At 43.2% G+C, this 14,650-nt stretch overlaps 1 protein-coding gene across 1 annotated transcript in view; it reads right to left on the bottom strand.

The window, feature by feature from the left end:
* Positions 1–6,520: 6,520 nt before the first annotated feature.
* Positions 6,521–14,650, bottom strand: part of LOC142741815 (putative transmembrane protein 244) — a 39,042-nt gene continuing 30,912 nt past the window's right edge. Inside the window, exon 6 of the mRNA XM_075851144.1 lies at positions 6,521–6,753. Within this exon, the coding sequence (XP_075707259.1) occupies positions 6,521–6,753 (233 nt within the window). The remainder of the gene's footprint in view (positions 6,754–14,650) is intronic.

Below are 14,650 nucleotides of genomic sequence, written 5' to 3'. Positions count from 1 at the left end.
GCGCACTGCCCCTTTAAGAGCGGGCACAAGCGTGCGCACGCACCCTATGGGACCCGACCGAGGTGAGCGGAAGTGAGGAGGAGACTGGGGCCAGCACTCGCAGACCCATGGCTGCGGCCGTCAGGAGGTGAGTGAGCCTGACGGCCCGAGGCCATGGACATGACATTTCGTTTGTGTTTCCCAGGTGTAGAAGATTCCCAATTATCTGTTTGAGGTAGGCAGGGTAGTTCCTCAGTTTCTTCTGTCATTGTTCAGTCTGGAATATTTATCTGTCCCAGGTTTAGTTCAGCAAGTATAAATGCAAGATAATCCGGAGATCTGATACTGTACGATTTTCCTTGTGAATTTATCATTAGACCAAAGGGGTATAGCCACTTGTACTTAATTTTTCTGTCTCTTAGGATTATGGTTAAAGGTTGAAAGGTTCTCCTTAAATCCAACGTAAATTTTGAAATCTCTTGGTATATGGCGATCTCGGTGTCATCGTATTCTATGCGTTTTGCTAAACGAAATTTCTGAAGTAATACTTATTTAATCTTGTAGCTCAAGAGATAACAGAGTACATCTCTAGGTTTGTCTCTATCTGTTGTTCTCGGAGGGAATACACTGTGGGCTCTTTCGATCCCCAAATCAAAATCTTCTTTGTTAAGCAACCCGTTAAAGATTTGTGATAGAACTGGGGTGATATCTTTAGCCTCTACAGATTCTGAGAGGCCTTTGATCCTAAGATTGTTGCGTCTTGATCTATTCATCTAGTTGCAATTTGATGGAAAAAGTCTCTTTCCTTTTCTGATTGACAATTTTTGTCATTTTCTTAGAATGTTGGATAATCTGGGAGCATGTATCTTCGAGCGTATTAACTCTAGAGTAGATTTTTCTAATGTCATTCCTCAAGTCTGAGAGTTCCTCTTTAACTGATTGTGTGAACTCTTTGAAGATATCTCTAATACATTCTATGTTTGGTAGCGCTTTAATATAGGATTTGAGGAAATTTATATCTTGGAGATGGTCTTCTTCGCACTCAGACCCAGAGGCAGTTGCCCCTTTAAGGGAGTCTTTGTGTCTAGAGTCTTGGATTGTTTTGAACAGTAATCTTTTACTTGTCTTTTCAGTATCTTGTTGTTTTTTGGGAGTTTTGTAATTTTTAGAGGACTCCTCTCCCATTGATTTTTGTGTTCTCCCCATTTCCTTCTTTCTTACGTAACAACACTGGAGTCAGTATAGAGTAGAATTACATTTGCAGATATTACAGTGATATTACTGCAGAACCTTAGGTAGCAGTGTCACAGTATGAGCAAGATGAAACAAGATGTTATCAATTTGTCTGGTTTCATTAGCTTCAGAAGCTGTTTCTTTCCGTTCTCTTTGCGTAATACTTATTAGGATGTGCTGAGATAATTTCAGGGTATCTACAGCAAGCAGCAGTTTGAAGGTTAAATCAATATATGTATAATATGAATTGCTATTCTTTCAAACTGTCAATTAGTTTTAATATCTTGATATGGAGTTGTTTCTGCAGCGTGCAGATATTAGGAGGGCGTCTGATTCCTGCAGGAGTGTCAGCCCAGATTTTCCAAAATTGTGGATATTGCAATGGGAAGATGAGGAGATTGCTAAAGTCTTTCTCTGTCTCCTTCTTATGAGTAAATGTATTATTAAGTGGTGTGTTATATCTTCTTTATCTCCTTATGTCTTATATGGAGAAGATTTAAAATGGAGGACAGTCTCTATGTTCTCACCAGGGCTCAGTGCAATTGTGTTTGTTCAGTATGTTTACTGTTTATTACTCACATGTTGTCCTCCTCTTCCTTCCAGACAGATTTGCTGTTCCAGGTATGTGGGAAGGTAAAAGACCATCCGCGTCTTCCGATGATGGTGAATGGCCGTTGGGCCTGCTCCAAAATTGAGGCTTCGTGTGTCCGTTTAGGCCCGAATTGGAAAATTTGCAGTTTTCAGTTGTACTGACCACCGTTGTGATCAGTGATGTCTGGTAGAGCCTTTCCCCTTGCTTTCCTTGCTGTAAGGGTTATTATCTTCGCGGATTGCGTTAGATTGTATAATCTCTCCTTGGAGCTCCAGCAAGGCACGTCTTCCTTGCTCTGCTCGTAGCCACGCCCCAGGGCAAAGATCATTCTAATTGCTTCGTATTAGCCAAAAATAGCTTAAAAATTACAAAACCTTGGATTCTTCTAATATTAAAAGACCTCCTCTTCCAAGGGCCAATTTTGTATCCAGACCCACAGAAATTTAAACTAGCAGCTTGGCTTCTGAAGCCTGAGTCCTGAGAGCTAAAGGCTTATCTGAAGCCATTATCCTTACTATACAGAAAAGTAGAAAAGAGATTTTCATCTATAATAAGGTGTGGAAAAAGTTTCTTCCCTGGTGTGGGGATAATAACCCAGAAATAGATCACCCTAATGTGGCACAGATTCTTTATTTTTTTTTTTTTTTTGCCGGCAGGTCTTGAAAAGGGTCTTAAACCCAGTATCCTAAAAGTACAGATTTCAGCTTTAAGGTCATATTTTGATGAAGATTTAGCTTCTCCTAGGTGGATAAAAAGTTTTTTTTTTGTAGCAGCCTATAGGTTATCTCTGAAGAAGAGATCTCTCTTCGCCACCTAGGATTTGGAAGTAGTCCTTAAGGGGTTAACTTTAAGTCCCTTTGAGCCAATTACAGATTGTAACATCCTGGAATCTCTCCTGGAAGGCCGCTCTTCTGGTAGCAGTCACCACGGCTCATAGAGTAGGTGAAATTCAGGCCCTATCTATTCGTGAACCCTACTTAAAATTTTTAGAGGATAAAAAAGTATTTTGTCCTGATCCCGCTTTTCTACCTAAAGTGGTATCTGATTTTAACGTGTCTCAAGAAATAACATATCCTTCTTTCTGCCAAAACCCCATCCAGCAGGAAGGAAGAGGAATTTCATTCTCTAGATGTGTGTAGAACTATCCTCCGGTATCTAGAAGTCACAAAGGACTTTAGGAAAGATTTAAATATTTTTGTTCAGTTTTGGGGTCCAAATAAGGGGAAGAAGGCCTCAAAGGGCACGGTTGCCAATTGGATTAAAAAAGCTATTCAATAAAAATATAGTATCCAGAATTCAAACCCTGCAGTAAAAATCAAAGCCCACTCTACTTGTGTGGTGTCAGTTTCCTGGGCAGAAAGAGCAGAAGCTTCTCTAGATTAAATCTGCAGGGCCACAACTTGATCCTCTGTACATAAATTTACCAAGCATTACAGACTTAATTTATAGGTAGTGATCTTTCTATGGAAGAAAAGTTCTTCACGTCATAGTCCCTCCCAAATAAAAAATATGCTTATTTGATAAGTCGATGATGAATACCTATATTGAGACAAGCCAAACGATAAACGTTATAATAAACGTCCACACATATCAAAAAGAGAATAGACATTAAATACCCATAACTATATGTGAGGACAAATCACACCTCCTCAAAAGGGGAGAATAACACCAAGTACAATTAGTACCTTGCAAACATATATGAATCCTTTATTACAATGAATCATAAAAACATATTGTCCATCAGGACCTAAAATATACACAAAAAAATTAAAATACACTGATGTAGAGAACAAGACGGCTAATCAAAAGATGACCTATATTCTACAGTGCTGTATAATGTAGTAGCACAGCGGGATACTTAATCAGACAAGCTGGTAAATATATAATACAAAGAAATGTGATAACCACAAATAAGGTTCAGAGACCTATGTCTCCACACATGAACATGTCATTGACCCAACCAAATATAGAAAGTGATGGCGACAAACACTAAGTATTAGTATGTATATAGCTAAATAGAAACCAGGAAATCCCCAAAAAGTCAAAAAAGGTCCCAGAGACTATACCAACCCATGTGTTGCATAGTTAGCCTGAAGTGAACTCAACAACCAGAGCCCCGACGCGCGTTTCGCGGTAGCTTTTTCAAGGGATCTTTCTATGGAAGAAAAGTTCTTCACGTCATAGTCCCTCCCAAATAAAAAATATGCTTATTTGATAAGTCTCCTGTGGTGCTGTCATGAAGGGTAAGTTGAGAAAATAGAATTGGACTTACCGGTAATATGAAACCCTCCATGACAGCATCCTTATTTCCCTCCCTGTATTTTTGTGGGTAACATGTTTATGAATTAATTAAATAAATTTATTTGAAATACACTGAGGAGTGTGTGGGGGGGGGGCTATTTAATCTCTTTCTGTTTCTCATCCCTATTAGAGGTGGAGCCCCAACCTCCTGTGGTGCTGTGATGTAGGGTTAGAAACCGAATGACTAGTAAGTCTAATTCTATTTTTGAAAAGTTTTATAGTGAAGCCTATGGACAAAAACATCCAAAATTTTCAGACTCTCTGTAGCAGGGAAGATTTGCGCTTCTTTTTAGCCAGCGATTGGTAGATGGACGTCACGTGAACGCGGCAATCAATTGCTCTATGCAGAAGGGGAGAGTTCCTCTTCTGCCACTCTCTGATGATAATAGATGAGCCTGGAGACACAGCACACAGAACCTCTTGCAAGGAGCTGTTGGTGCTAGACTAGCTCTGTACACTTGCAAATGGATAGGAACTTGTGAACCCACTCCTTTCCATTTATATCCCCCTTAGAAACTAAGGCAGTGAACTACAGTAATGCAACAAATACCTAGAACATCCTAGGTAACTCAGGCGGCCATCACACCTTTTCAAGGAGTATAGCAGTATCTTAAGTGGATTCATAGTCCGTCTTTCTTCCAGTTGTTACTGAGGAACGAGGGGACCCCTATACTGCCATGTCAGATACCAGAGGAGAACTTTCCCGACAGGTATCTTATGTATCTTACTATGCCTGTTCAAAATATAGACAAAAATTATTATGTGGTCAACCTACTACTCTAGGCCAATAATCTGTCCAACCTGTGGCTTAGCTACCTCCAGCACTGCCCACTTCTAGTGCTGAATAGGCTGAAATGCAATGGGCTAATTTCCTTTATGGGGTTGTGGATGACCTCTGTAATGTCACCCAGTCAATGATGGACATCTTGGTCCGACTTTCCGACCAGCCTTCTGGGGACTCCACATCCTCTTCATATGACAGGCATAGGCCAAAACTAGTCATATCTGCACGGTCACAACCGCCTTCTGTATCCTCTGCCTCGTCAGTCTCTTCTCTTTCTCAATAGGAGCAATTTATGCTTCTCCCCTTTATAGGGAGAAATTCCGGATTCCAATTCAGAACTTGGTGAAGAGCAATCCTCTAAACTGTCCCCCACGGTGGAAAGTCTCATCACTGCGGTCAGAACCTTACATCTCACAGATGTAAGCCCATATGATTTCCCAAACCTTTTCTCTCTCAGAGTTTGAAGAGGTAGTATCCAATTGGTGGAAAGTTCCTAACTAGAAATTCGCCCTGTTCCTTTTTGTCTTTTTCCAATGGATGTTTCCACAAAATGGTCTGTCTCCTGCTGTGGAGCATCCTGTCAATTGTCTGGCCAAGACCACTACTCCTCCAATGGCGGACTCCGCCTCTTTCTGCGTTTGTTTGCACCACCGCATATAGTAATTCTCCAGGTCCTCTTTTGAAGCCGTTGGCTTGGCTTTGAGAACGATTTTCCCTTCTAAATGTGTCAGTAGAGCTTCTACTGATTGGGCTTGCCAACTCTATCAAGGCCTCCTCTCTTGGACACCCACCGAAGAGCTAGTAGTGGACCTCACTCACCAGCTGTCTAAAGCGAACAAGTATCTGTGTGAAGGCTCACTGGATGCAGGTCACTTGTGGCTCACGCCTCCTCTTACATTGTCGCTGTGCTCTGGACTGCATAGTTTAAAGGGATATTCTAACTTACAGCATTTTTCACCTATCCACTGTATAGGTGATAAATGCTAGATTGGTGCGGGCCCGACCACTTGGACGCATACCGATCTCCAAAACTCCATCTTCCCCAGTTGCAAGACAGCGGCCAGGAGGAGTTTGAGTGGAGCGGAGACCATCCGGTGTCGCTCTATTCAAAGTCTATGGGGCTGGTGGAAATAGACGAGTGCCATGAGAATGATTAGCGACACCATCTCAGCTCGGGTATCTCTTCCCTAGAGAAACTGTCTATCCTTCAACAGGGAAAAGGTTCTGTGTACCATGGTGGCTTCCAGTGAGGCCATCCACTTTCCCAGTTTCACACTCGCTCGTTTCAGAGGACGTTCCTCTTCTGGTGGAACTGCTCCCCGGATTCTCTGGAACACCTAATACAACTGCCCTAGATCATTCGAATGGTCTCTCCAATAGTGGCTCTTCTCCCCAGCGATCCCTTGGCCCGCTCATTTCTCCTGCTCCGCTGGCAGGTTCTCTCCACAGATGCCGGCCTTTGAGGTTAGGGTGCCTTCTTGAATCTTATGGCCTCTGCTCTTGCTTCAATTCCAGCCCTTTAACATTCTGGAACTGAGGGCGATTTTTCCTATGTCTGTCACTGGTTGCCTTCTTGTCGACAGCTCAGTCCGAGTCCAGACAGACAATGTCACGGCAGTTGACTACCTCAATCACCAAGGCGGGATACAGCGTTCAGCAGCAATGACTGAAGCATCCAAGATCCTGAGTGGGTAGAGCATTATATTCCTGCTTTCTCTGCAGTCGACATTCCCAAGGTCGACAATTGGGTCGTGGATTATCTCAGTCATGCACAGGTTAACCCAGTATTCCACTAAATTTACTCCAGATGGAGACTTCCGGCATCTCGACTCAAATGCCAGGTTTATTTCCTGGTCTCGAGATCCTGAGGCATATGCACTAGATGCACTTATGGCCCCATGGGATCAATTCAGCCTGATCTATCTGTATTCCCTGTGCCTCTTCTACCCAAGCTCCTCAGGAGGATCAACGCCACGGTGATTCCATCCATCCCCATCACTCTGCACTGGCCACATCGTTGTTTGTACACTGACGTGTTGTCCCTGCTGGCCATCATTCCCTGGTGCTTTGACTTGCAGTAAACTCTGAAGCAGAAAATATCCACCCATTTTTTTTAACCGTTACTACTGGCTTACTGATGTATTGTTTTCCTGTATGCAGCGTGCACTATATTCCTTAACATGTCTTGGTGAACTTTGCCAGGTAAAAATACACGTTTTTAAACAGAAATGTGACAAAAAAAATAATGTAGAACAGACACATAGAATTTGTCTCAGAAGCCACACCTTTTTTCCTAACACCAAGAAAATGTTGACAAAATATAATGTTTTGTGAAATTACACAAGAAATCTCTGTGACCCTCTTTAACTCCATAAAATTTACAGGAGGGTTGGCATGGATGGCTTTGTTACATTTTAGCTTGATTTTCCAGCTCTGCTATTCAGTAAGAAATATGCAGAAATGTCAGGATGAAAAGTTCACCGCTATTATAAGTTGTTTGGTGTCTTTTATAATGTGTTCAGGATTTTACAGTTTACATATATAATTACATAATACATGTAATATGTAAGTAAATTGCATCACTTAGCTTGTATTGATGCTAAGTTACAGCTTGTATTATAGTCTAGAACTGCATTCACAACTACAGGCTTTACAGCAGAAATCTCTTAGCAGTCCTTGCTGGCTCAATGGTGATTTGTATTCTAGTGTCACCTTTACACCAGGCACTGTAAAGTAATCTCATGTTACACTTCCTTATAGGAGCTTAGCTTTGTGTTAGCGAAGGCCTCATGCACACAAATGTGCTTTTGCGGCCGCAATTCCCCCGAATATACATGGGAGAATTGCGGCCCCATTCATTCCTATGGGGCCATGCACACGACCGTGGTTTTCATACTCCGTGCATGGCCTAGGAGCCCGCACCGCAGAAAGAACGGGCAAGTCTTATTACGGCCGTGTTCTGCGGTCCCGGCTCATTGAAAATAATGGCTGCAGCCATGTGCACAGCCCGCGATTTGCGTGCAGTTCGCGGCTGTCACTCCGTGGCCGGCCGGCCGGCCGACCCGAAAATCACTGCCGTGCACATGGCTACGGTCGTGTGCATGAGGCCTAACACTATTTTGACTGTTTCCAATACAACCAGCAGCATTAGTACATGCTGTAACTTCGAAAAAGTAGAAGATAAGTCATACAATCTATTTACACAGGTATTTAACTTTTTAAATGTATTATATCTATATATAAGCTGTAAGATTGTGGTCAAAAGTGGAAATACCGTTTTACCATTATTTCTAAATTATCATGATCTAGAATGTGGATCACAGCCCAAAACATAAAACAATTTCAAAGGGATGTGAGTAACTAGTGAACCAAAAGAGTAGTCAGAAAAAAGGCAAAGTTTGATATGTGCTAGTTCAATATGAACAAATACAATAGACTGATTCACAGAAGCGTAGCTAGCAACACTGATAAGCAAATAGCGTGTCAAATCATGCATGTGCATAATAGCAACTACAAGTGAGATTATAGGCAAAAAAACAAGAAACACAATAAGACTGAGACCAATGTTTATACAGTGTAGAATTAGAGTTGCAGAACAAAACATTCATCAGTCTTTGAAGAAGCTTGATTCTGGGATTAGAAAAAGCATTGTTTAGAATCTCCATTTAGGCCTCATGCACACGACCGTAGTGGTGTGCACGGCCGTGATTTGCGGCTCGGACGGCCGCGGAGTGTCACCCGCGAGCCACCCGCAAATTGCGGGCCGTGAACATGGCCGCGTGCATTCATTTCTATGAGCCTGGACTGCAAAACACAGCTGTAATAAGACATGTTCGTTCGTTTTGTGGAAACCACGGTCGTGTGCATGGGCCTATTAAAATGAATGGAGCCGCAATTCACCTGCAGATTTGAGGGTGAATTGCGGCCGCAAAAATATGTTCGTGTGCATGGGGGCCATAGTGAGCTGAGAGAGCTGCTGTCTGAGATAGTGTCTGACATTAGATGATAAATACAGTGAAGGAAATAAGTATTTGATCCCTTGCTGATTTTGTAGGTTTGCCCACTGTCAAAGACATTAATTTTTAGGCTAGGTTAATTTTACCAGTGAGAGATAGATTATATTTTAAAAAAAGCAGAAAATCACATTGTCAAAATTATATATATTTATTTGCATTTTGCACAGAGAAATAAGTATTTGATCCCTTTGGCAAACAAGACTTAATACTTGGTGGCAAAACCCTTGTTGGCAAGCACAGCAGTCAGACGTTTTTTGTAGTTGATGATGAGGTTTGCACACATGTTAGATGGAATTTTGGCCCACTCCTCTTTGCAGATCATCTGTAAATCATTAAGATTTCGAGGCTGTCGCTTGGCAACTCGGATCGTCAGCTCCCTCCATAAGTTTTCGATGGGATTAAGGTCTGGAGACTGACTAGGCCACTCCATGACCTTAATGTGCTTCTTTTTGAGCCACTCCTTTGTTGCCTTGGCTGTATGTTTCGGGTCATTGTCGTGCTGGAAGACCCAGCCACGAGCCATTTTTAATGTCCTGGTGGAGGGAAGGAGGTTGTCACTCAGGATTTGACGGTACATGGCTCCATCCATTCTCCCATTGATGCGGTGAAGTAGTCCTGTGCCCTTAGCAGAGAAACACCCCCAAAACATAATGTTTCCACCTCCATGCTTGACAGTGGGGATGGTGTTCTTTGGGTCATAGGCAGCATTTCTCTTCCTCCAAACACGGCGAGTTGAGTTAATGCCAAAGAGCTCAATTTTAGTCTCATCTGACCACAGCACCTTCTCCCAATCACTCTCAGAATCATCCAGATGTTCATTTGAAACTTCAGACGGGCCTGTACATGTGCCTTCTTGAGCAGGGGGACCTTGCGGGCACTGCAGGATTTTAATCCATTACGGCGTAATGTGTTACCAATGGTTTTCTTGGTGACTGTGGTCCCAGCTGCCTTGAGATCATTAACAAGTTCCCCCCCGTGTAGTTTTCGGCTGAGCTCTCACCTTCCTCAGGATCAAGGATACCCCACGAGGTGAGATTTTGCATGGAGCCCCAGATCGATGTCGATTGACAGTCATTTTGTATGTCTTCCATTTTCTTACTATTGCACCAACAGTTGTCTCCTTCTCACCCAGCGTCTTAATTATGGTTTTGTAGCCCATTCCAGCCTTGTGCAGGTCTATGATCTTGTCCCTGACATCCTTAGAAAGCTCTTTGGTCTTGCCCATGTTGTAGAGGTTAGAGTCAGACTGATTAATTGAGTCTGTGGACAGGAGTCTTTTATACAGGTGACCATGTAAGACAGCTGTCTTTAATGCAGGCACCAAGTTGATTTGGAGCGTGTAACTGGTCTGGAGGAGGCTAAACTCTTAATGGTTGGTAGGGGATCAAATACTTATTTCTCAGTGCACAATGCAAATAAATATATATAATTTTGACTATGTGATTTTCTTCTTTTTTTTTTATATATATAATCTATCTCTCGCTGGTAAAATTAACCTAGCCTAAAAATTCTAGACTGTTCATGTCTTTGACAGTGGGCAAACTTACAAAATCAGCAAGGGATCAAATACTTATTTCCTTCACTGTATTTGTTATAAAATTATTTCCATGGAAGATTAAGTGAAGCTCCTCCTTTGATTAATGGTCAGAAAATATAAATTCTAGCATCTCTATTATGTATTTTCATTTGATGAATGATGCCGTGATGAGGTCATGTTATTATGTCACATGACTACTGGGACGTGAAATCCGAGCGATGTAAATAATACCACGGCTGTATTATTTACATGCAGCGAGTGGTTTTGGACAACCATTACCAGGGACAGGTAGATATTGTATTGTCAGTAGTTTTGACACTGTTAATTGGCTATAGTGTAAAGCAGTGAAAACATACTATTTTGCCGATCTTAGTCTTTGTAAAAATGTAAAAAAGTAGTTTTATTATCCCACATGCCATATACAAATTTAATTGCAGGTGTTCGCGGAACCGGGGAGTGTATTACATTCTGAGTTCTAAGGGTATGTTCACACGCAGTGGTTTGACGTAATTCGGGCCGTTTACGCCTGAACAAATGGCAGCATTACGCCTCCAAACATCTGACCATTGCTTGCAATGGGATTTCCGGTGTTCTGTTCCCACGAGGCTTAATTTTACGCGTCGCTGTCAAAATACGGCGCGTAAAAAGACGCCCGCAAAAAAGAAGTGTAGGACACTTCTTGGGACGTTTTTGGAGTCGTTTTTCATTGACTCCATTGAAAAACAGCTCCAATAACGGCTGTAAACTACACCGCGAAAAACACGAGTTGTTACAAAAATGTCTGAAAATCAGGAGCTGTTTTCCCTTGAAAACTGCTCCGGATTTTCAGACGTATTTTGCTAAGCGTGTGAACATACCCTAACTGATCTCCAGGTTCATACACCGATTTAGTTGTATAGGTATGTTTCTACTGCCTATTAGCAGTTCTGGGAGGCAGTGGGGATTTAAGTAGAAGTAGAATTATTAACACTTAAAGACAGATTTTGGGTTTTATTCACTAGGTATATGATACAGTATTTTATTCTAATATATATATGCAAATAAAGAATTACAAAGAACTATCGTTGCTTCATTAGATGTTGCTTCATTAGATAGTTTGCCTGTGATTTGTGCTTCTGCATGTAAAGTATGCTAGGGTTTGGCCAGATATAATCATAAGGAACAATCCGCAGCCTGCAAAAACAGTTATTGATTATTACTACAACAATTATAATTCAGTATAATTATGATTGTTTACAGGGTACATTATTTTCTTTGTTTTTACAGTGTAGGTTAGCCTGTTGTAAATTTACACTCCTACAATAGGAAATTGCCTAAACACTTATGCGGTTATTAGAATCACTAGCTTCACAAATTCCCAGCGGCTTCAGTAGACAACTACGGGGTGGCTCCCATTTGTAAAGGGGATAATTTTTACTACAGATTTATAGCAAAGATTACTGTTTATGGCATTCCCTAATATATAAGTGTAAATTTAGGCCCTGTTCACACTGAGTTTTTTTGGAAGGCAAAAAACGCCACAAAAAATGCTTTCTTATTTCAATGGGAGGTCAGAGGCGGAACTGCGGCAAGAATGAGCATACTGCTTTTTTTTACTGCGAACGGTTGAAAACAGCCGCGGAAAAAAAACACCCCCGTCTCCCATTAGAATCAATGGGAGGCTGTTTCAGATGTTTTTTGCCATGGATTCCGACGTGGTTTACGCATCAAAATTGGCGTAAAAAAACTCATTGTGAACTGGGCCTCAGGAGATTTTTGTCAGGCACGAAAGCATCTGCCTCAAAGTTCCTTCAGGATTCTGAGGAGTTTTTTGCTGCATTGTTTTTATGCATTTTTGTCATTGACTCAAATCCAAAAGCAGAGGAAGATTTTTGGACATAAACCTTCCCCAAAAAAACGCTTCAAACGAGCAGTGCGTTTTTTTTCTCTGCCTCCCATTGATTTCAATGAAGGTTCAGAGGCGGAAACCACGCGAACGGTCAAAAAACACCCGGGAAGAAAAATGCCTCTGCCTCCTATTGATATCAATGGTAGTAGATTTGGGGCGTTTTTGTCGCTGATCCTGACGCGGTTTGCACATTGAAATCGGACCTAAGACTGAACGCTTTTGAAGTCTAGTTAATTAGCCAATGCGATGGATCAATATACACTATATGAGTAAAAGTATGTAGACCCCCCTCCTTATTATTGAGATCAGGTGTTTCAGCCACAGCCATTGCAAACAGGTGCATAAATTCAAGCACACAGCCATGCAATCTCCATAGACAAACATTGCTAGTAGTATGGGCTGTACTAAAAATTTCAGTGACTTTAAATGTGCCACTATCGTAGGATGCTGCTTTTGCCACAGGTCAGTTCATGAAATTTCTAATCTGCTAGATTTGCCCTGGTTAACTGTAAGTATAATTCTTGTGAATCGGTGGATTACACAAGCCCATAGAGCAGAATTGCGGAGTGCTGAAGTACATGGCCTATTGCCACGGCGCAGGGTGTGAACCCAACAGGTATATGACCAAACAGGTTTATGCAATGTCTATAGTTCTGAAAGGGTACCTGAGGCAATTTAGACAGTAGCAGTGGTTTCCGGCTAATATGAGGCTCCGGCAGCAGACAGACAGCCGGCGGGGTGCGACACAATAGATGCAGTGGGGAGCACAATACGACTCCAACTTTTCAAGGCACAGGGGCACGGTAGCACGGGATACAGGCTACAGGTTAGCAGGAACGGGAAACACTGGGAACTAGAAAACACTTAGGAGACCCTTTGCAAGGACAAACTAGGATAACACAACAATGCTCTGGCAATAATTTGGAGGGCAGAGACCCTTTTGTAGTCCAGAGGCATTCTGGGCTAATTGCAGCTATTCTGCATGTGCGCGTACTGGCCCCTTAAGGCCGAGCACGCGCGGGCACGCGCGGGCACGCGCACCCCGCGGGAGCCGGTCTCAGAACTCGGATGTGAGTGCCGGCATCTCCCAGGAGGGGGATTCCGCCCGGAACTCACTCGTCCATGACCGCGGCCGTCAGAGGGTAAGTCAGGACGACGGTCAGCGGCCATAGACGTTACAGTATCCCCTCTCTTACGCCCCCGCTTGGGACCAGAGCGGGAGAGAAACTTCTTCATGAGGGCAGGAGCATTGATGTACTCCTCTGGCTCCCAAGACCTCTCCTCTGGACCAAAGCCCCTCCAATCCACCAAGTAAAACGTTCTTCCTCCTACTCTCTTGGTGTCCAAGATCTCCCTCACCTCGATTGTCTCCAACTAACCGCTAGGATCCACTGCTGGACTGGAAGTCTTGGAGTAGCAGTTCAGGACCACAGGCTACAGTAGAGAGACGTGAAACGAGTTTGGGATCTTGAGGGTGGGTGGCAGCCGAAGCTTGTAGGAGACTGCGTTAATCTGCAGCAGAATCTCGAAGGGTCTGAGAAACCTGGGAGCAAACTTGCAAGATGGCACCCACAGCCGGATATTCTTAGAAGACAACCAGACCTTAGTGCCTGGAAGAAACTGGGGATGCTCTCGTCTTCTTGTGTCTGCCTTTCTCTTCATGCGGTCGACCGCCAGCAGAATAGAAGATCGGGTCTGCTGCCATATCTGTAGAAAGTCCCTGAATGTAGAGTCAGCTGCAGGCACCTTGGACGTAGTGGAAACAGAAAAAGGTACTCGTGGATGTTGGCCGTAGACAATGAAGAAGGGGCTGGAGGTGGTGGACTCACTAGTATGGTTGTTGTAGGAGAACTCAGCCCAAGGAAGCAGCTGCACCCAGTCATCATGCTGTCTGGCGATAAAGTGCCGCAGATAGTTCTCCATAATCTGATTAATTCTCTCGACTTGACCATTGGACTGGGGATGGTAAGCGGAGGAAAAGTCCAACTTCACACCGAGGAGACCGCAGAGGGCTCTCCAGAACTTTGAGGTGAACTGTACCCCCGATCCGACACTATGCAGAGGCAAGCCTTGCAGACGGAAGATGTGTTGGGTGAAGAGACTGGCCAGTTGGGAAGCAGTTGCCAGGCCAGTCAGTGGAACAAAATAGGCCATCTTGGAGAATCGATCCACCACCACCCAGACCGTACTGCATCCAGCAGAGAGAGGCAAGTCTGTGACAAAGTCCATAGCAAAATGTTGCCAGGGGACATTGGGCAGTGGCTGGAGCAGGCCAGCTGGTCTGGAGTGGGCAACTTTTATTTGCTGCACACACCGTGCA

Source organism: Rhinoderma darwinii, chromosome 2 (assembly GCF_050947455.1).
Source record: "Rhinoderma darwinii isolate aRhiDar2 chromosome 2, aRhiDar2.hap1, whole genome shotgun sequence".
NCBI classification, from domain to species: domain Eukaryota; kingdom Metazoa; phylum Chordata; class Amphibia; order Anura; family Rhinodermatidae; genus Rhinoderma; species Rhinoderma darwinii.
Note: the sequence above shows the minus strand (reverse complement) of the source record. Positions and strands in the feature narration are given on the sequence as shown.